This window comes from Gigantopelta aegis, chromosome 11 (assembly GCF_016097555.1).
Source record: "Gigantopelta aegis isolate Gae_Host chromosome 11, Gae_host_genome, whole genome shotgun sequence".
Lineage (NCBI taxonomy): Eukaryota > Metazoa > Mollusca > Gastropoda > Neomphalida > Peltospiridae > Gigantopelta > Gigantopelta aegis.
The window spans coordinates 4,340,371-4,359,295 of record NC_054709.1 but is presented as its reverse complement, the minus strand read 5'-3'; the positions used below and the strand labels follow the sequence as shown (position 1 = coordinate 4,359,295).

Sequence of the window (18,925 nt, the reverse complement as noted above, 5' to 3'; positions counted from 1 at the left end):
ACATTAAAAATCAGTTAAAATTGACAATGGGTAATAAAGAGAATAATCAACTCGCTACGAGGAATTATGAATTATCTGTCCCGAGTGAATGAATGTTGTAAACCCGAGACTTATTCTCTAAATATTGTGCATTGACTTTTTGGAGACATAGGTGTATAGTGGAAGAGCTGGTGGGTGTGAATGGGTTAATGAACCATCTGTTCGGACCGGCATTACAGCCAGATGCGGTTATATTAGCTAAAAACTGCGAAGGAAATGTTCTCAATTTTGGAGTGAAAATAAATGCTTATATAATGTATGTTCACAATGGTGTATGTTGTTAGTGCCAACGAGAACCCATTCTATTGGCAATTTTCATTTGAAGTTGGGCAATTTAACATGGATTTCAATGGCAGATGACACCGTGAGACCGTATCTATAAATAAGCATTCTGAGAGTAGCGCTAAAGCAACACATGTCCACTACCGGGCCAAACTAAAAACAATGATCTCCTGAGTTCTGTGAAAAATGAATAAATCACCATGAAAGTTAAACTTGATCTGTAAGATTGCATGGTAATGCTACATGTATACACAAATTTCCAGCTCAATATCTTGAGGAATTTTTTCAAAGAAAAGTCAGGAAACCTAAATGTTTTATGTCCTACAATGTAAGTGTAAGGGCTATAACTCTGTAAAAAAAATTATAAATCACCATGACAATCAAACTTGATCTGTAACAGAACATAGTAAAGCCACACACAAATTTCCAGCTCAATATCTTGAGGCATTTTTTCAAAGAAAAGTTAGGAAAAACATTTGGGGGGGGGGGGTGTATATTCTACATGTAAGTTCAAGGGCCATAACTACATGTATGTCAAAATTGGGTAACTCACCATGAAAGTCAAACTTGATGTGTACCAGTACATGAAAACGTTATAAACAAAATTTTAGCTCAATATCTTGACGCATTGCAAAAAAAAAAAAGCAGCTGGAAAACTATTATATATGTGGCACAGTGGACAGACAGATGGACAGACTGACAGAAGGGCCAGTAGGGGATTAATAGTATTATAATTCCAGTTCATAACAGTTAACTTCACTTAACAATAACAGTGTGCAGTTCATAACAGTTAACTTCACTTGACAATAACAGTGTGCAGTTCATAACAGTTAACTTCACTTAACAATAACAGTGTGCAGTTCATAACAGTTAACATCACTTGACAATAACTGTGTACAGTTCGTAACAGTTAACTTCACTTAACAATAACAGTGTACAGTTCATAACAGTTAACTTCACTTAACAATAACAGTGTGCAGTTCACAACAGTTAACTTCACTTAACAATAACAGTGTGCAGTTCATAACAGTTAACATCACTTAACAATAACAGTGTACAATTCATAACAGTTAACTTCACTTAACAATAACAGTGTACAGTTCGTAACAGTTAACTTCACTTAACAATAACAGTGTACAGTTCGTAACAGTTAACTTCACTTAACAATAACAGTGTACAGTTCGTAACAGTTAACTTCACTTAACAATAACTGTGTACAGTTCGTAACAGTTAACTTCACTTAACAATAACAGTGTACAGTTCATAACAGTTAACTTCACTTAACAATAACAGTGTACAGTTCATAACAGTTAACTTCACTTAACAATAACAGTGTGCAGTTCATAACAGTTAACATCACTTGACAATAACAGTGTGCAGTTCATAACAGTTAACTTCACTTCACAATAACAGTGTACAGTTCATAACAGTTAACTTCACTTAACAATAACAGTGTGCAGTTCATAACAGTTAACATCACTTAACAATAACAGTGTGCAGTTCATAACAGTTAACTTCACTTAACAATAACAGTGTGCAGTTCATAACAGTTAACTTCACTTAACAATAACAGTGTACAGTTCATAACAGTTAACTTCACTTAACAATAACAGTGTGCAGTTCATAACAGTTAACTTCACTTAACAATAACAGTGTGCAGTTCATAACAGTTAACATCACTTAACAATAACAGTGTACAATTCATAACAGTTAACTTCACTTAACAATAACAGTGTACAGTTCACAACAGTTAAACACCACTTACCAATAACTGTGTACAGTTCATAACAGTTAACTTCACTTAACAATAACAGTGTACAGTTCATAACAGTTAACTTCACTTAACAATAACAGTGTACAGTTCGTAACAGTTAACTTCACTTAACAATAACAGTGTACAGTTCATAACAGTTAACTTCACTTAACAATAACTGTGTACAGTTCGTAACAGTTAACTTCACTTAACAATAACAGTGTACAGTTCATAACAGTTAACTTCACTTAACAATAACAGTGTACAGTTCATAACAGTTAACTTCACTTAACAATAACAGTGTACAGTTCATAACAGTTAACATCACTTACCAATAACTGTGTACAGTTCGTAACAGTCGTAACAGTTAACAACATTTACCAATAAAAGTGTACAGTTCATAACAGTTAATATCACCTACCAATAACAGTTACAGTTTGTAACAGTTAACATCACTTACCAATAACTGTGTACAGTTCGTAACAGTCAACATAACTTACCAATAACAGTGTACAGTTCGTAACAGTCAACATCACTTATCAATAACTGTGTACAATTCGTAACAGTCAACATCACTTACCAATAACAGTGTACAGTTCGTAACAGTTAATTAACATCACTTACCAATAACAGTGTACAGTTCATAGTGGTTAATATCGACTTCAAACTGTTCCGGGTTGCTTGACATGTTGCTATTATCCTGTGAGCCTTTTGAATTTTCAGGGTCTTGAGTGGACTTAAAAAAAAAAAAAAAGTTTCATTAAAAAATTTTTTACAATTCCAGTTACATGGTAGAAAGGGAACATTTTGTTTCAAGAATTTTGATTGGCAACATTTCTAGTCAATAGAAAATTGATTAGCAACTACTGTTTAATGTTTTAAAATTATGTATCGATCTCTAAAACTCTTGGTGCAATACGGAACAAAATGTTGGTGATGTGGACATGGAGAATAACTAGTTAGGCCAAAAAAATTTTACAAATCTGTCTCTGGTCAGACCAAAATTCCAGAACTGATGCTGTGATATGGCTTCCACCAAAAAGGTGGGTATAGTTAGGGTTTTTTACGTCCTCCACACCTGCCTTCATCCATCCTCAATAGCCATGGTGCCCACTCCCTTGCCTTGCTGCCCTATTTATTTGCCGTTACATTTTGCATATAGTCAAGGCAATCTTTATTACCTCAACCTTCGCCGCAAATATTTTAAAAACAAGCCATGTTACTCATTCTGCACAACAGGACCTGTTTCAGAGAGAAGTTAAATAAAGAAAGCCGATTCTCTCATCCTCAGGTGTATAGGACAGAGCTATCCCATGAAAGAAAGCAATATAAGAAATTTCTCTTTCATGGGATATCACGCGCTTGCGTTTAAAGGAAGCGACAATTAAGGCATTTGGCCTGGTATGCATATTCAACGATATATAACGCACATTATTGTTTATTATCAACAAGTATAATCGTATAGTTAATTAATAAAATGCTTAAATGTGACGGCAATTATATATAACGGGTGCAGCCATTTTGTACCATCCTAGTGAATACGCCCTCTGGCGAGCTGGTTGTTACGTAATACCCAACGTGTCACGTTAGGAATTAGTCGTCGAACTGAAGAAACAAAACATACCGGATTGTGTGCAGATGCATCGCAATGTTCTGTAATAATATCCATCCCACTAAGCCGGAAACATAATACAGTTATTTCAATACTTTGACAATGGTGGCTTATTTGTATTGAAAAATAATATATACTTGTTTTGTCCATAAATTAACCCACGTACCGAAATAATAATCGATGTGTGTTCTTGGTTAATTCGTCTTTTCTTTCTGTGGCCTGTACCTATGGTTCCTGATTGGCAGGTGTATATTTAGACGGTCCTCAGACACGGTGTCTAGACACACTAAAAGGACGTGCCTCTTTTATTAAGATCACAAGGTATTGTCTATTAGCCACGCAGACACCCCTCAAATCATAATGGACATTATCACTTTATTACTGTAAGTAATTCTGTAAAACACTTGATTAAGTAGACTTTCCCATCTAAAATCACAAAACTGACCAATTACGTAGTCCCAAAGAAAAGAAAAAATATCACTTGGGTATCATGAGTGGTCATTTTTGCTCGAATGTACCCTACCAATAGGCCTAATAATAAGCATTTTTTCTTTTAATTTCTTTAAAGAGGAAAATACTATAACTCCATTTCGTTCTGTTGATGCAAATTGAAATATATTTAGTTAAATAGTTTATTATACCATCAAGTCATTTATGTTGTTTTACAAGTCAGGTTGATGAAAGCGAAGTGCCTTGTTGTAAATTAGAGCGTTTGTTTACACTGTGCTTAAGAGGGGTTGGACGGAGCGGATGTCACTTCACCCCAAGCTATACCACCGGACGTCACAAAAACGAAACAAAATGGCTGTCCCCAGTTAGAAGGAATAATCATGGGTTTTTTATTAATTTTAAAATTACGCGTTTTTCATTTGTTAAAGTGTCAGTATGTGTTGGTGGTTCGGGTATGCATCTTTCCAACACATACAGCTCTTATTGGAGTTTACCCTCCCTTTAAGTTTAACATGACATCGTTGTCAATATTAATGTGAGATGGTAATGTGAGGTCATTAGACAGTTTTAAATTAATATTTTGTTACTGAAACTTTCATTATAAAAGCTATCTTGTTAATTTGTAATGCAACACATGAAACAAACACGATAAATATGATAGTGTAGTTTATTTATGATAAAATGGTCAAATAAAAAAGTTACTTGTTCAGCCATTTTTGTCTATTCGTGAAAAATAATGGTTTATTTACCGAATGAATGAGAGATAAAGACTCCATCATGTGTGGCCATGTGGGATAGAAAAAGTACACCTGAGATGGTTGAAATTTTCACCACTGAGGGTGTACTTTTTTCTATCCCATATGGCCACATATGATGGAGTCTTATGGTTTTAGGTCCTAGGAAGAAAAGCCTGTTAAAAATCGACATCATATTGCAGGAATTTTTTTTTAAAAACATGTGCCAGAACCCATTATATGGTGAATTATACAAAAATGAGTTAATCACCTTGTCAGCATCATGGGAAGGTGTACTATCATTTCACAATGTCTCATTCAAATCAATCATTTATTTATGCTTTTATACATGAGAACCCACAAAAGGGCAAAACAATGTTTTCAACACTACCTTATTCTGTCTCTCTAGAATTTTGTAGTATTACCCATAACTGACAGACATAACACGTTAGCTCACAGCACTGGATTGTTGTGGGCTGTAAACTGTCTGAGAAGATTGAATCCTAGGTGCCATATCGCATGACACGCTAATGACACGCTCCAAGTGTTTACATCCAGCAATGGTGTTTTATGTAAACTATCTCTGGCTGGGTGTTTTGGCTTACAAAGAAATAACAACGCTGGCAGAAGTAGCTAGAAGTAATTGTTTACGCATGACAATGACCGGTCCGTTGGTGGTAATCTGAGATGGACTGCCGACAATGGGGGTGGGGAGTGGGGGGGGGGCTGGAAGTGTGTGTGTGTTGTTAACTAGTTGCTGAATAAATGCCGGTTATGTAAATAGTTTAATCAGAAGTGATTGCAGAGTTCATTTAGTTCTACAGAAGAAACACGCAGTTGAGAAAATATTAACTGAACAGAGACATAGAGAAAGTAGTTAAACAGGAAAGTTGTTTTCCCTTATTTTAGTCTGAATAATTACTATGTGTATTAGAGAAAAAATAATATAATTAAATTAATTTGCCGGGGGCAGGACGTAGCCCAGTAGTAAAGTGCTGGCCTGGTGTACGGTCAGTCTAGGATCGATCCCTGTTAGTGGAATCATTGGACTATTTCTCGTTCCAGCGAGTGCTTCACAACTGGTGTTACAGACCATGATATGTACTATCCCGTCTGTGGGATGGATGCATATATTAAAGATCCTTTGGTGTTAATAAAAAAAATAGTTGCCCATAGTTTCCTCTCTAAAATATATCTGTGGTCATTAACTACATGTCTGACACCACATACCTGTAGCTGTGTTGAGTTTGTCATTAAATATAAAATTCCTTTGTTTGTTTCTTTCTTTCTTTTTTTTAAACATGGCTCCTATATGCAACAATCTTAGTTAAAAATTATGGTCTAGCTATGTCTGTATTTTGTAGACAATTTGAATATTATATAAAAAATGAATTTAAGTTGCAATTTAAAATGAAAATGCCTGGGAATTGTTTATTGTAAAAAGGATGCTGGTCCAAAGATGATAAATGTTTTATGACCATACGCAATAAAATATTTTAATTTACTTAGCATAGACGGAAATTAGTTTATATTATTTCAAAGGCATCATCACATGATTGTAACTTTTCTAGTCATTGTATATTTTATAGACATTATATAATATTTGACATAGAGTTGAACATGAATTAGTAGATAACGGTCAAGTATTTCTTCTTTAAATCGGAGTCCGTTCATGGTAGTTCATATTATAACTAATTGTTTAGAAGAAGCAACCCCTTTATATAAATGGCATAAAATAAATATGCATACTAATAATAAATATTGTTCATTGTAGTAGTTGAAATGTATGCACATTCATATTTTCTGGGCTAAAATATCTAGATATTACTACATTAACTGGAATAATTGTAACATTTCAGATGTTCCAATGATGAGGGATCTCTGGTATTATAACAAAGTGGTGTGTGTACATGTATATCATTCTACGAGCGCTTTAGACAAACATTATACTCAATCACACATCAGCTCAATGCTGATGACGAATGCATTAAACTGTATTTAGATATTTTTTACACCTGGTCTTATTGTACTTAATGGCATTCACTGTTATCATTATTATAACATAATGGCATAAAGGACTAGCACATTAAAGATTGTGACAACTATGGTTTAAACAACTTCCAGATCAGGTTGCCGGGGTCTGGATTAAAAATTAACGTTGCGGAAAGACACTGGCTTAAGATGTGATAATAATCCAGCTCAGATTTCAAGACATCACTTGCCGGATTCGTTTCAAGTTGTGCCGTGTCATAGCCAGCTTTGTTTTGTAGATCCACATAGTCACGATGACGGGACACACACCTTCCCACCTCCGCCATATTGAATTCTTAAGGGAACAAAAATAACAGTTAAAACTTGATACACAACTATCCACAAGCACCAAACGCCTAGAGTTTGAGGATTTAAAAAAAAAAACAATGCACTGAACATGGAATAGGTGATTTTAACAATTCATTAGCTATAGTAAAACACCTACCAGCTCTTCTCCTGTGTGTACTGTACACTGGTGTTAATAATACTACAATCACTCTAATAATTAGCACGAAATTTTTGAAATATTTGTGCACATACCATGTTAAAACTATCCCAGTAAATTAATTCCATTTAATGTACAATTGTAATGCATCTACAGTTCACCTGAGGTTGACATTTGTTTAAGACAAAATTTAAAAATACAAACTTTACTTTCTACAAAACTGGGGGTTTCTAATTAACACATTTATTTTATCTCAAATGCCACAAGACACCCTCCGTCTTGCTGGTAAAATAAAATGCAAGGTACCACACGTTATATGTGTTGCCTGAGTAAATAGATACAATGTTTTTATCAGATAAATGTTTTACTACAAAATGTTTACATTATCAACAATGAAATCTAATTTTGTGAATTTGACTTGACCATTTGCATTTCGCCTACAGTGTATTACTAAGAATAACACGTTTGAGTACCAGTGTCAAAAAAATGGCGAGTTTTATTAGGAATCGTTTTTGTCTGTTGCTGACGTGCCATTAAATATTTCTTTCCCATTCATGCCAATATCCAACTAGTCAATAAACCCTAACGGGGCTTATATATATATATATATATGTATGTATGTATGTATGTATGTATGTATGTATGTATGTATGTATGTATGTATGTATGTATGTATGTATGTATGTATTTATATGTATGTATGTATGTATATATATATATATATATATATATATATATATTAGGGTAGCCAGGATTGTTTATTGGGGGTGGAGTGAAGATAGAGGACACTGCTTTTACACGTTATGGGGTGATATGCATTATAAAAGTTGGTATTGTGAAAAAAAGAGGTATATTCGAGACGGCAACGTCCTCTTGTGCCCAATCCCTGGCTACCCGGATACGCCAGTGCATATATGTGCAATTTAAAGTATATCAATCAACAGATTTTGGTTTCAACACGGGTACCTTTAGTAGTATTACTTGCATATTTAAAATGTACTCAACAAAATGAATTAAGGGACAGCAGAATTGTGGTAATTATTTGCTAATGTCATATTATTTTAGTAAGTTTTTATCACATATAACTTCTAAATATTGTTTCAGTAACATCTGACCTATGTTACATGCAAACATCTTACACACGATGAGATTTTTGTGCATTTTTGTAAAACCTACGAAAATGCACATTCTGCTAGGAATCATTACACATTGATTGTAAATATATTTGTCATTTTATTCTCTCTAAATTGCTGTTTAAATCATTAAGTTGAAGAACATTTGTTTTAGAACATGTCAAAACGTAGACACTTCAGAACGAGTGAAAACTTTTAAGGAAAAATGCCGAATATAGTTACTGGCCCTGTATTCATTTTGTTTTGTTAAATTACTGTGTATTAAAAATCATTAAATGTATTAACTTATTTTAACGGTTGATTATTAATTTAGTCAGTAGCTCAACACTACAGATGGAGCAGTTTACTCTCATAGCTTACATTTCTTGTTTAATTAGTGTAATAAATATATGTTATAACTGGTATGATAGCTTACATTTCATGTAATAATTAGTATAACAAATGTATCTGTTATAACTGGTTTTAAGGCTTTGCTTTGTTTGAAAAATAGTTTTTCTAAAGTTGTTAAGAGCTTCTAGCAACCTGCTACAATACCAGGGAGACCAATTCACCATCTCAGTGTAGGATACGGTTACTGTGCACACAGCTGGAAACACCCATGACCCTTTCCAGTGTCTGCCATCCAAAGATAATTTGTTATTGTTTACAATTACTTCCAGCTGCCAGTACCTTTTCAAAGTATTAACAACACAGACCCAATTAGGTGTCTCAGAGCTGCTGTGAAATTAACTGTTTACTGGATGCCATGTGGACTCACTGCAAGATAACATTATTCTTGACTTAGATTTCACACAATTTGTCACAACAGAAAAACTGTTTATAAAATAGCTTGCTCTGGCATGCTGGTTGGAGATGTTTGTGGTCAAGTTCCAGGAGCCAGAATAAATTAAATAGTTCTTCATCAAATTACATCATGATTTATTATTATTAGCAGACAAAACTTTTAAGGTTTATACTAAAACAAATAACTGCTAGCATCTAAAAGCAAAATATTTAGCAAAAGTTAAGTTTCCAATTTTTAAGTGCATTCCAAAATTTTCAGTGCAGTTTTCTCAGATTGAAGTGGAAAGGAGCGACAAGTGGTTCTGGCACTAACCCCTTGACATGTTGATGTGCGAGGGTCAAAATCAACGTGCGTACTGACCAGAGACCAGCAATTCATTTTGTTTGACCTTAGTAACTGTCTTAAAGGACTGACCAGTGGTGTAGCCAGGGGTGCCAGGAAATTAGGGGTGATCAGTGGCGGGGACATTTGTAAGTAGGACGATTACACTTTAAATCAGCTTTGTTAATTGTTTGGAGAATATTGTACCTTTTCACATATTAATAACATTAAAAAGGTTCCTGTGTCATATCCCACTACTCAATATCATTGTTTGCTTGGATGCCAGGTGCCCAATACAAAATCCTGCCTATGCCACTGGGACTGACCCTAGGTTGCTACCATTGTAAGACATTTTAGACTAATAACTTATTGGCTTTCTAATGACTAACATTAGATTTTAAATAAATCGTCTGGGGCATTCTCACTGTGCGATTAATCGATCATCACATCAGTAGAGTCAAACTGATCAATTTTGGATTATAATCAACCATTGGAACACCACTATTTAAAGTTTGTTTGGTTTAACGACACCACTAGAGCACATTGATTTATTGGATGTCAAACATTTGGTAAGTGTGACATATATTCTTAGAAAGGAAACCTGCTACATTTTTCCATTAGTAGTAAGGGATATTTCATGTGCATCATCTCACAGAGAGGATAGCACATACGATGGCTTTTGATATATACCAGTCGTAGTGCACTGGCTGAACGAGAAATAGCTCAGTGGGCCCTCCGACGGGGATTGATCCCACACCAAACGTGCATCACGCATAAGCTATACCACAGGGCTACATTCCTCCCACCATTATTTTTCACTACACAATTGTGACCCAAAATTGTATGTACACTCTAATCAATATTAAAGAACCTCAATCGTGGCTGTGACTGTAAACTTACTAATGGAGTATAAATACTCCGATCGAAAGGCCTGGATGCGGGTGAATCAATCACATTAGCCTTCGTGCATGTGCAGTTCTGTGAAAGATAAAACAAATACACCATAAAATACAAATTTAAATAATTAATAAATGTATGCATATAAAGCCAAAGTGATATTTAAAAATAAAGTTATTTCAAAATTAAAAATAATTTAAATTAAAATATTTATATTGGCAGGATATATATTATTTAGATTTAAAAACAAACACTGAAAACAGTGTATGAAGTGGAGGATAAAAAAAATTGGAAGGAAGGAAGGAAATGTTTTATTTAACAACACACTCAACATATTTTATCTACGGTTATATGGGGTCGAATGTTTGTTTTTTTTAAATAGAAGACAGATTTTAGGTTGGCAATGAGCTGATAATAACGTGCGCTGTTTTTCACGCTCGTCGGATTGAAATTACGTGCGCTCTACGAGCGCTGTCACACTCGCACACCTTAAAAAGCAAGGTCTGAATAAAGTATTGTTTTGCAATGAAAAGAACAGACGGTGTTGTACAATGCCACCTACACTAGTGTTAAGTTATTCCTGGGCTCGAACAAAAGAATTTGTTTCCCAAGGCAATTTAAAAACAAATTGCTGTGGGTGAAACAACCCATCGATGGCAATTTAAAGCCTGCTCACAGCAATTTTTAAAAAAAAAGAGACTTTTGAAGCAAACAGATAATTTAAAAGTTATTTTGCTGTATGTAGACAATTTTAAATACATTAATGTTCTATACTGGCACATAATGCACACCAGATGTAAACATTTTGCCATCACCGAGTAGCTTTACCGATGGCACTTTACCGATGGCACTTTCGTATGTCTTGACATAAATCTTTCTTTTAAATTTCTATAAAGTGTACATGACACCCATATATTATGTACTCCAGAATGCATCCGATTCTAAAGACAACTGAATCAAAAAAACTATTCTGGAGAGACTATCCTTAGTATTCTCACCCCCAAATTATTTTGCCAAATCTCTGAACTCAAATCCTGGGGGACACACTGCCCATGTATCCCAGACCCAACATGCTAACATGAAATGGTAAAAATGCAATTTTTGTTTTCTAGTCAAAATATAATTTTATATTTATAATTATTTTACAAATGACCATTAAAAATAAAATGACTTGCTCTTAAAATAATTTATAAAAATGTATGTATGATAATTGGCGTACTTGTACTACTTGTAATAAAACGTATTGTGAATAAATCGAACCGTGAAAAATAAATCGAACCGTGGACCAAAATCCGAAAACTGAACCAAAACAAAAACAACGAAAAAACCCACATCCCATCCCTAATCAGTGCCGTCGTTAAGTTTGAGCTCTGTTATTCACCGTGCCTACACTAAATGTTATAAATTGCATACTGTGGCTCCAAAACAGTGAATTACAGCAATGTACTACATAGTTGAAGAAGTCCTTACAGACACCAGGAAAGACATTGACGCTGACACTGATGATAACTACTGGGCATCAGCATCAAATTGTACACAGAACCAAAAGTCAACCTCTGGGTTTACTGCACCTGTAAGTAATGAAAACAAAACAAGATGTTTTGATTACTGTAACAATTAAATGTTATCCTTTAATCCTAAATCATACTGATAACACTTCATATGATTATTGTCACGGGGATCCTATAATACCCGTAACTGAATGAAACACGATTATCAAAATATCTCTCCTAACTGTATATCTATTAGATCTCTCTGTAACGGGTGGTTATACCCTAGTGGCTCATCTCTAGGTATGATCAGAGATACGATCTTATATAAAGTATGTATAATATAGCACGTTTAGTTCACTAGAAAACCCAACAAAAACACAATACACTTTGGAATCTGTATTAACCTACGCTGACAAATGTACTGCCACAGTAGTTAATTAACAACAACAAATAATAACAACCCAGAACTGATCACTTAATTAGTTAATCTCTAGGTGTCTAGTTTAAACAATATTGTAATCACTTTACCGTGACACAACACCCACACGTCTGATAATTGAGAAACGCTTCCAGGGGAACTTAATTAATAAAGGAATTACAACTCTATTCCTAACTAAATAATATTGGTATAATACAGTATTAAAATATTTAAAGTCACATCAATCACATCAAGGTTATACAACAGAGCAGAAATGATATTTACCAAGTCCAAACGGACGAAGGTTCCCTGGAAGCCGTCCAATATGTTTCTCCCCGATATCTCTAAAAGCTATTTATCATAAAACCGAATATCGCCTGGGGGCACAACGTGGTACCTCACGTATCATGAGATATTTCCCCAACTCCCAGAGACGCATTTTTCTCTTAGAAGACCAGACTGGATGTCGCCATTCCGCGAGCAATCCCCTGGTCATAAACAGCACTACCGGAGTTATTACGTAACTACTGGCCACATGGCCTCCACACATAGGCTGGGTGTGTATTGGAACAGCTCGACCACCATCGCGCAGCGGAGGTATTACGTAACAAAGTGCCCACCTGGGCTTAAGTACATATTGGAACTGCACACAGCCCTCTAAAACAATTAATATCGCCACAGGCGAAAACAAAATTAAGAGCATGTTCCGTCACAATTATCTTGGCACAATAATAATTAATACTGGTAAATAAAGTTATAAATTGATAACAAAATTAAATTAATTATGTAAACAGTGTACTTGAACTACTACTTCTATTCTTTGACTAATGATCTATATTAAGAAATGTTTTATTTAACAATGCACTCAACACATCTTAATTACAGTTATATGGCGTCAGACATATGGTTAAGGACCACACAGATACTGAGAGCGGAAACCCGCTGTCGCCACTTCAATGGCTATTCAACATAGGATTGTTGTGGTATTAGAGCGGGACTCGTTGCCTACCGTTTGGTAGTCAGGAATTGCCAAAAAAAGACATAGGTTGGTCTCTGACTGTAATGAGAGCGTGTTTATGTCCAAATGTCCGTCTAGCTCTCACAGTCAGAGTACTCGGGCTACACAATGCACAGCTGTCAAAATCATTTGACGGCAGATCTGAGATCGGAGTAGGGAGTAAACATAACTTTTCTTTTTTAGCCTCGCTATCGCCTCCACAACCATATAAAGATACACGTTATTTAAATAACTATTAATGCACGTAGACCTTCAATAATCAGTAAATACACAGGTATCAAAATATATTAGGAGAGAAAAAACAAAACAAAAACAAACCACCACCATTCCAGTAGACTGTCACCTGTTGTTTGCCAACGATCCCTGTAACTATTCGCAGCGGACAACGTATGAAATAACAGTTGTGTGTTGCCTTATAGGTTCCAAATGTATAAATCAATTCCTATTGCCGATAATGTTAACATATTTTAACACCTCACATTGAATCTACCTGCTCAAGTTAATATAATTTTGGTCATATATTCCCATGACCTACCTGAACCAGAAATACATTGGTAGCATTTGTTCTGACCACTATCATGTCAGCCATCTTGAAATTCAAAATGGCCGTCATTTTCATATATTTTCTTTATATATCCCCACTTTTCAATATATATTTTCTCCATCTTTACTCCCACTTAACACATAACAATAATTTTGGTCTCAGTTTACATTTATATGCTCAGCTGATTATTTTGTAAAAAAGAAAATTGTTGTCTGATCTTGGCAGCCATCTTGAAATTCAAAATGGCTACCATTTTAATATATTTGTCAAATATCTCCACTCCCGGTTAACATAAAAGCACACTTTTTTTGTCAATGTACATTTCTGTTGTTCATGAATTGGTTGGATTCATTTATTTAGTCATTCAATCATGGTAACCATCTTGAAATTCAAAATGGCCACCATGTTAATATAATATTAAAATGTTTCTAATACCTAAACTCCCAGTTAACATAGAAGCACGATTTTGTTGTCTATGTACATTTCAGTAGTTAATGAATCTAATTGTTTAGATTTACAGTCATCCAGTCATGGCAAACATCTTAAACTTTAAAATGGCAACCATATGGCAATTTAAAATGGACACCAATTTAATATATTTGGCAAATAATGTCTCTCTTAGTCCACAAACAAATGCAATTTTGTGTTCTTAAGTACATTTTTAGGTGAAATAATTAAAATATTGCAATACCTATTACATTTATGTTTTATATTTTATATTAATAAAATAAAGGAATATACCTATTGTAAATTATAATTCATAATGGCATATTAGGCATCTACTTTCGTCTGTAATAGAATACATACTGCAGCAGTCCTCGTCAGCTTCACGCATGTAGCACTCTGTACACTGAAGGTTGTGTTGCTTACACTAAAAGTGCATCTACCTGAACTCTTACTGGCACCACAGTTGCATCTGATCAGTTCTAGCAGAGATTCTGGTGCAGCTTGCAACTCCAACATCACAGACACAAATATACCAAACCCACTGACTCCAATCAAGTCTGCATGGATTAAGAATATCTGGATGTAGCATGGAGTCTTAAGCTCAGATATTTGCTTGGAGATGTTCTCTTTGGGTATGTTGTTTCCATGTCCCAGAGATATGTGGCAGTGTTTCCACACTTTGGTTTGGTGAATGGTTCTTGAATTTCTTTCATCTCAAGAGTATCTGCATCAGTTTCACTGACCTCTTTGTATGGTTCATCGCTGATTCCAAGCTGGCATCAATATAATCTGTGGAGCTTTTGTGAATATATTGAATTCTCTTTATTAAAGTCCACCATCACCAATTTGTCCTTTTGAGTCTATCTCTAGACACAGTTCATTATAAAATGGTTGCAGACACAGATCATTATAAAATGGTTGCAGGTCGACTGGTTGTGATTTTTATATACTTATTTGTGTATTGAGGCCTACCACGTAACAATCTCGTGATGAGAACCCAACAGTCTGTGTCTTTGATGCAGAAATCCACCTCATTGCCTGGCCCGATTACTTCATGAGTATGAGGAATCATGACCATATCTGCTTCATTCTGTGTACTGACAGCTGTATTTTGGTACATTTCAGAGAGCATCTTTTATTGTGTCTGTATAATTGTATCTGCCAGATGTATTATCAGATGATCCTTTGTATATCTACTTGATGTCATTGATAGGAGTAACATCCTGAACATACAAGTTATCCCCACTACCTGGGCCAATAGTATCGAAGCTAACTTAGCACTACAATATCATAAAACCGACATAGGGTTTGGCGCATGCCACTGTCACATCATGGCCTTTGGTAGTTTTATGATATCGTAGCTCTAAGATAACTTCGAAAATCTGTAGCCTGGTTCATGGAAATATGATTTCATCTTTCATAAATATTGCTCTGTTGTAAAGATAAATCTTCCATCTAATAGTGAATCAATTAATTCTGGAAATGCTTCTGATCACTGACAACATATCTGGCAGATATGAAGTGAATTTATACACCAGACACAGACTGTTGGGTTCTCATTCCGGGAAAGTTACACACATGGTTTCCAATACATAATTATAGGTGCAGACGTAAATCACAACCCGATCAACATGGAACTAATTTATGATGAACTGGGTTCAGAAAGAACCCCAACATTAGAAGGCTTTCATGCAGTAACTAGATGTGTCACAAAAGGACAAATTGGTTGCATTGGCAAAATATATTATTGGATGTATTCGGGAAAGATCCATCAGCTATATCTGAAGCTCTTAGCCAGTTTGGAATTGATGATGAACTGTATAAAGAGGTCAGTAAAAATTTGAACATTTTACTGCATGGTATTAAGTTCATGGGTCATTTGTACAACAGAAAGAAAGAAATGTTTTATTTAACGACGCACTCAACACATTTTATTTACGGTTATATGGCGTCAGACATATGGTTAAGGACCACACAGAGTTTGAGAGGAAACCCACTGTCGCCACTACATGGGCTGTTCTTTCCGATTAGCAGCAAGGGATCTTTTATTTGCGCTTCCCACAGGCAGGATAGCACAACCATGGCCTTTGTTGAACCAGTTATGGATCACCAAAGTGTGGAAACACTGCCACATATCTCTGGGATATGAAAACAGCATACCCAAAGAGCACATCCCCAAGAAAATATCTGAGCTCAAGATTCCAATACAATAGTTTAATCATTTGATATAAAATGTATGTGGACTAAGAGGAAAATTGTTTGCCAAATGATTAAATTGGTGGCCATTTTAATTTCTATATGGCTGCTATTTTCAATTTCAAGGTGGTTGCTATGACTGGAGGATATAAAAATGTCACCAATTAATTCATTGATCCTAGATATGTACATAGACAAAACTAATTGTGCTTCTACTTCAACCTGGACTTAAGATGTATAAACAAATACACTAAAATGGTGGCCATTTTGAATTTCAATATGGTTATCATTATTGGATGACTATAAAAATGTCACCAATAAATTCATGACTGCAAAAATGTATATAGACAAACAATATTGTGTTTCTGTGTTAACCGGGAGTTGAAATATATGGGAAAATATGCTAAAATGGTTGCCATTTTGAATTCCAAGTTGGCTGCCTAGGTCAGACAACAATTTTCTTTTTGTACGAATTCATTCACTGAGCTCATAAATGTAAAGAGATACCTCAGTTATTGTTGTGGGTCAACTGAGAATAAAGATATAAATAAAAATATTTAAATGACGGCCATTTTGAATTTCAACATGGCGGTCATGTCCAAATAACTAAACAAAATGTTATTAGTGAGTTCATTGTCCTCAAAATTGAAAATAGACACAAAAATTGTGTTTCTATGTTAACTGGGAGTAAAGATAGGCTACATGTGAAATACCCTAAAAATGGTGGCCATTTTGAATTTCAAGATGGCTGCCATAATCAACTGACCGAAAACAAATGCTACCAATGGATTTCTAATTCTGGATAGTCTTAAGAATAAAAAGAAATACCTTTTACTGACTTGAGCATTAAAAAAAAATGCTAATTTACATAACTCCCTGGACAATAACAGCTGTATTATGTGTATAATAAATAAGTGTATATACTGTTGTTGGGTTAGTGAGAGAGAAGAGGGTGTAGTGGTCTCACAACTACCCACTGAGTTGTTAAAACTCGCTCTGGGTGGGAGCCAGGCTGCGAAATCTGTACGCCCTCTCCGGGTCCAAGCGTTTTACGTTAGTTATTTTATAATTAACATCCTATTTCACTTCTTTGCTTTTGCTGTTACAATCCGTATTTTATACTTTCTTAGTATCAAAATGGCGACCAAAACATATTGGTTTCCGATCGTCTGTGTTTTCTTATTATTTTTCGATTTGTGTACGTCTTTCTTCGACATTGATGAACTGAAGACAGTGCATTACGGACTAGACATAGCTAGTGAGCCTGTCGTTGTTACCGAGGTAACGTAACTTGGATGTACACCAAGTTTCAAAGACTTAAACGTAGTTCGTGAGTGATGATTCATCGTTCCACTTTCGTCTTCATCTCTAGGATACGATTCAAAACGTGCCCAAATCAAAATGTATCATGTCATTATGTACCGAATTTGAAAATAATAAGATGGTATTCAATATTATTTAAAGAGGGGTGGGGCGTAGCCCAGTGTTAAAGTGCTCGCTTGATGTGCGGTGCCGGTTAGCCCGAGTACTCTGACTGTAAGAGAGCTAGACGACATTTGGACATAAATACGCTCTCATTACAGTCAGAGACCAACCTATGTATATTTTTGGCTATTCCTGACTACCAAACGGTAGGCAAAGATTCCCGCTCTAATACCACAACAATCCTATGTTTGACGTCAAATACCTTTACATCGATCATTTTCGAGTTAACTGATACAAAAAAAATCCACATATTAATCACTAATACACATACTACAGAAAGAAACCCGACAACACCCACATTCAGCTACGCTTCGTGACACTCCGTTGCAACAATTACAAAGCTCGGCGATCTATTTCGAGACGTAGATCACGTGATCACACACTGGGCGATTCCGCCTTGTGCAGCAGTTACAGGGGCCGTCTCATACCAAGCGACGTTACAACATCTACCGTTTGGTAGTCAAGAATTGCCAAAAATATACATAGGTTGGTCTCTGACTGTAATGAGAGCGTATTTATGTCCAAATGTCTGTCTAGCTCTCTTACAGTCAGAGTACTCGGGCTAGGTGCCGGTATATCAAAGGCCGTGGTCTGGAATCCATGACGTTTCGCCCCCCCCCACCCCCAGCCAGTACGCCCCCGGTCAGTTTGCCCCCAGTTTGACCTGTTCGCACCATGTACCAGTTCGCCACCAAGACGATTCGCCCCCAACTGTTTGCCTGTTCGCCCACAAATATTTGTCAGTTTGCCCCCAACTTTTAGTCAGTTCGCCCCCAATTATTTGTTGCTTTTAAACAATTATTGTACTGTTTCTTTAGAGGATGTTAAAGTGTGTTCGTGTGT

The 18,925-nt window shown here is 35.5% G+C and overlaps 2 protein-coding genes across 8 annotated transcripts in view; one reads left to right on the top strand and one right to left on the bottom strand.

Moving 5' to 3' along the window:
- LOC121385457 (STE20-related kinase adapter protein alpha-like) overlaps positions 1-14,021 on the bottom strand; it is a 33,448-nt gene extending 19,427 nt beyond the window's left edge. The window contains exons 1-5 of one of the 7 annotated variants that reach the window (XM_041516148.1): positions 13,729-14,021; positions 11,952-12,052; positions 10,485-10,562; positions 7,093-7,196; positions 2,699-2,810 (exon numbers count right to left, since the gene is read on the bottom strand). In XM_041516148.1, coding sequence (XP_041372082.1) covers positions 2,699-2,810; positions 7,093-7,196; positions 10,485-10,562; positions 11,952-11,969 — 312 coding nt within the window. In that variant the 5' untranslated portion in view covers positions 11,970-12,052; positions 13,729-14,021. Of the gene's footprint in view, positions 1-2,698; positions 2,811-5,261; positions 5,622-7,092; positions 7,197-9,148; positions 9,236-10,484; positions 10,563-11,951; positions 12,053-12,677; positions 12,706-13,728 lie in introns of those variants that run through there. The other 6 variants (XM_041516144.1, XM_041516145.1, XM_041516146.1 and 3 more) reach the window with 6 other exon arrangements.
- Positions 14,022-17,655: 3,634 nt separating this feature from the next.
- Positions 17,656-18,925, top strand: part of LOC121385321 (protein OS-9-like) — a 65,323-nt gene continuing 64,053 nt past the window's right edge. The window contains exon 1 of the mRNA XM_041515954.1: positions 17,656-17,878. Coding sequence (XP_041371888.1) covers positions 17,735-17,878 — 144 coding nt within the window. The 5' untranslated portion in view covers positions 17,656-17,734. The remainder of the gene's footprint in view (positions 17,879-18,925) is intronic.